General features: G+C 35.5%; 1 protein-coding gene across 1 annotated transcript; it reads right to left on the bottom strand.

Annotated features, from left to right (window-relative positions):
• Positions 1-788: 788 nt before the first annotated feature.
• Positions 789-2,899, bottom strand: LOC107803712 (AAA-ATPase At2g46620-like). Its single transcript, XM_016627477.2, has one exon. The coding sequence runs from the start codon at positions 2,535-2,537 to the stop codon at positions 999-1,001; it is 1,539 nt and encodes a 512-aa protein (XP_016482963.1). The 5' UTR covers positions 2,538-2,899; the 3' UTR covers positions 789-998.
• Between the last annotated feature and the right edge of the window lie 1,051 nt (positions 2,900-3,950).

The following is a 3,950-nucleotide window of genomic DNA, read 5'->3' as shown; positions in this document are numbered from 1 at the left end:
TGAATTGGAAAAAGAAATAACCACGGAACTCCCTTTATTAAAAATAAAAATAAAATAAAATAAAAAAACCATCTACGTTATGGGGTCTCTATCTTATATCCTATTTCCTTTTCTTTTTCTCCTTTTTCTTTTTGTTGTCAAAGTGATCTGGGCATGAAATGTTCAGACTTCGAAGGAGCTGCTTACTGGAAGAAAATTTCTAAACTTTGAATTATATGACTAATATAATTAACTATCCCAAGATGACTGATTTGAAGTTCCTTGCAGCCAATGGCTTTGACTGCTCCATCTCTATCTAAATAAGTAAATGTAGTGAGTCAAATTTGACTTAGTACAGCCTGGTGCACAAAGCATTCCGAGTTTACGTAGGGTCCAAGGAAGAGTCGTACCCTAAGGGATGCAATGTAAACAGTTTACCTTAATACGAGTATTAATGACTGTTTTCACGGCTTGAACTTGTGACCTACACGGAAATAACTTTATCGTTGATACGATTCCATTCTCAAATTTGACTTACGTATTCAGAGTAATAGTTAAAGATGCTAACAACTCAGCTAGTTTAATTTGTCAATGCTAAATTATATTCTTGACGTGTACCTTCTCAAATTACTAAATAAAGGGCTCCGAAAGTCTATATATTGGATCAGGAGGGCTAGACTTTTACTTCTTATGCATATTAAGTGATGCAAAATAAATGAATTAACATTATTATTGAAGTATTAATTTATTGCTTCAAAAAGGTGATTAAGTTCACTCGCTTAGTAAAAAGGAGATAACATCATGAGATAGAGCCATCAATAAGTTTCCAATCTTGAATCAAATAATAGGATAATAATGAATCCTATATACATCAACTCATGTGAACGTCACTCTAAATTTACTTTCACTATTGAAACACTAAAGAAACTAACGATTATCTAACAAAGGGTCCAATAATTGTTGGAGTCCCAAACGTAAAATTCATGTCACCTATTTGAACAAACAAATACATGTTCTTTCTAACTACTATGCCGAGGATTTTCTTTTTCTGTGGTATCCAAATCAAGAGATTTTTTCCTACTACTCCTTATCCTTATAAGTCCATAGAACTTTCTAAGCTCGTTCACACTTTCCTTGCCAAATGTACTCGAATCAACCAATTCATTCACGGGTCGAACCGATTGAGATTTGCTTAAACCTTGCGGAAACACACCCGATTCCTCCACGGGTCGAACCGATCTAGATTTGCTCAACCATAGTGGAGGCTTAGTTGCCACGTCGGCCTCAATATTACTCTGTAGTATCGTTTTAATTTTATCAGATGTTCTGGACGGGACGAGCTTACTATTACTCTGATGAGCTGAAATCACCAACTTCAACGCCCAACTCGGCGAACTTCGGTTCGAAATCATGATTTCACTGATCTCAGCTGGACTCAAAACCGACCCGGTTTGGAAAATCTCCTCTACTTGTGGGAAAAGCTTGTGATCTTTCAAACCCAAATGACTAGTAGCTAGACTTTTAAAAGTATTGAAATCACATAAAGGAAAATGTATGTGAAAATCAATTCTTCCAGGCCTTAGAATCGTCTGATCAATCTGATCTTTGTTGTTCATCGTGAATATCATAACTCGCTCGTCCCCACAACACGAAAATATTCCGTCCATGAAATTTAGAATTGCAGACGAACTCAGAGCCGCTGATAGGTAAATGTCGAGATCTTCGATGACAATCAACGACTTGTTCCTGGTCTGTAACAGAAGTAACTTCAGATCCGAATTGTTAGATACTTTTGATAAATTAATCTCGTACACGTCGTAGCTTAGGAAATTTGCCATTGCAGCAATGAATGTTGATTTTCCTGTACCAGAAGGTCCGTACAGTAAATAATTCCGTTTCCAAATTCTACCTACACGAGTATAATGCTGTTTTGACTTTAGGAACGTGTCCAAAGCGGCTTTGACTTTGTTCTTGAGATCCTGTTCCATTACGACCGTGTCAAATGTTGCCGGATGAGTAAAAGGCACTGATATCCACCGTCTGTTTTTGTCCAACTCATCGTTTATGTTGATGAATAATCTCACTTTGTTTCTCCTCTGCTCGATTTCATCAAATTTCGTGTGAATGTGTTGAAGATAAGGACGTAGGATTCGACGTTTATCCTTCTTCCTTATCTTGAGAACAAATGAATTCAGACCGGTTTTGTCATCCTTTTCGTTGATCCAACAAACTCTGGCGCCGAGGAAATTGTCTACTACGATGTTCTGATTCGAGTCGTCGAGAACGAGGTTGATTTCATTGGATTTGTTTCCCGAGAAAAGGTTGGTGAAATTAGAATCTTCAAGACAGGGTAAAGAATTCAGGTACGTGCTAATGTGTCGATAGAGTTGGTTTTCCTGCATGTTGTGGTTGAATCGAGGGACCTTGTAGTACCGGTACACATAGCATTTATCTTCTAATAACCTCAACCATTTCTTGAGGATGTGAAGTAGAGAGGTTTTTGATGCAAACTTTAGAAGGAAATACAGAGGGATGATTGCTAACAAATAGAGAAACATGATTAAAGGGTACAAGAGAAATGAATCAATTATTATACAGTGGGATTAATGATGGAGAGGAAACACAAGTATAAAGAATTTAGTAGTAGAGTATGAAGGGATGGGCATGTTGAATAATGAAAAGTTGGAGTCTTTTTAAATAACTTAGGTATTTAATTTGGTTTGAAGTTAGGGAGATGGCTAAAAGCCGGCGTATCATTTGCTATTTTTCTTATTCTTTTCAAAGCATGGGTAGAAATTGGTCAAATTAGGAACATGTATTTTGTCTGCCGATAGTATTCTTTATTGAGTTTTTCAGATCTTTCTACAGCCGCTGCGCGTGTTTATCTGACTATACATTCGTTTGTGGGAGATTCAGCCGCCAGCACATAGTATTCTTTATTGAGTTTTAGTTATATATGCTAATAGTATAAGAAATTTTATACTATAGTGCTAATAATGTAAGAATTTTTACATTATCAATACTAATAATGTAAGATTTTTGCACTATCAATGCTATTTATGTTAGTTAAACTTAATATAAAGAATTACCTATTGTTATGAATCAATTTATATGATCCTACAAAAATCATTTAAATTGTAAATTCGTTCAAGATTAATGGAAGAGCTTTGCAATTGTAGCTTGTTTCGTAGATTTCAGTCTTTTACTAGCGATATAACACTTGAATTGACGAAGATTTATGTCCAAACTTTTAACAAAAAGGTATCTGATAGCTTTCCCTTGAAGGCAATCTAAGAACTTAGCAGTTGAATCTTCTATCTCAGTCCAAGTAGTAGTAAGTTGAGATCAAAATCTTTAAACTTATTATTGTTGATCTTAGAGATTCTACATGGCTATTATAGAGGGGTAATTTTACAAAGAACATACTGCTTAAAGATTAATATTGCTTTTATAGGTAAAAAGCTGTTATAGAGAGGTAAATATAACATAAAAATCGGTTCCGAGAAAAACTTGGCTTTTATAGTGAATGACTATTATATAAGGATTCGGTTATAGAGAGGTATGATTGTTCTAGTCCTGATTCTGTCACGATCCGAATCCCACCAAAAGGGGTCTGAATGCACCTAACCTCCAAGATTAGGTAAGCCAATCACATCAACAATATTGATTTATCAAAGCAATATATAATGAGATTAAATTAACAATAAACAATGAATATAACGATAACATAAGCTAAAATGGCAATACACAATGCAACTGAATACCTAAAACAAGCCATAGGGGGCGTGCACTGTCATAACCATGAATCATGAATGTATGCTGGTTTTGTAAAAATCAAGCCACTCATTAGGGCCATGCATTACCTATATCGAATCCTGAAAGCCATCTTAGGAATATCCAAAGCCCTGATCTTCAACTGATGGTACCTGGATCTCAGGTCTATCTTGAAGAACACCCTATAACCCTGAAGC

Source organism: Nicotiana tabacum, chromosome 8 (genome assembly GCF_000715075.1).
Source record: "Nicotiana tabacum cultivar K326 chromosome 8, ASM71507v2, whole genome shotgun sequence".
In the NCBI taxonomy this organism is placed as follows: domain Eukaryota; kingdom Viridiplantae; phylum Streptophyta; class Magnoliopsida; order Solanales; family Solanaceae; genus Nicotiana; species Nicotiana tabacum.
The sequence above is the reverse complement of the archived record's forward strand: the minus strand, read 5'-3'. Positions and strand labels throughout refer to the sequence as shown.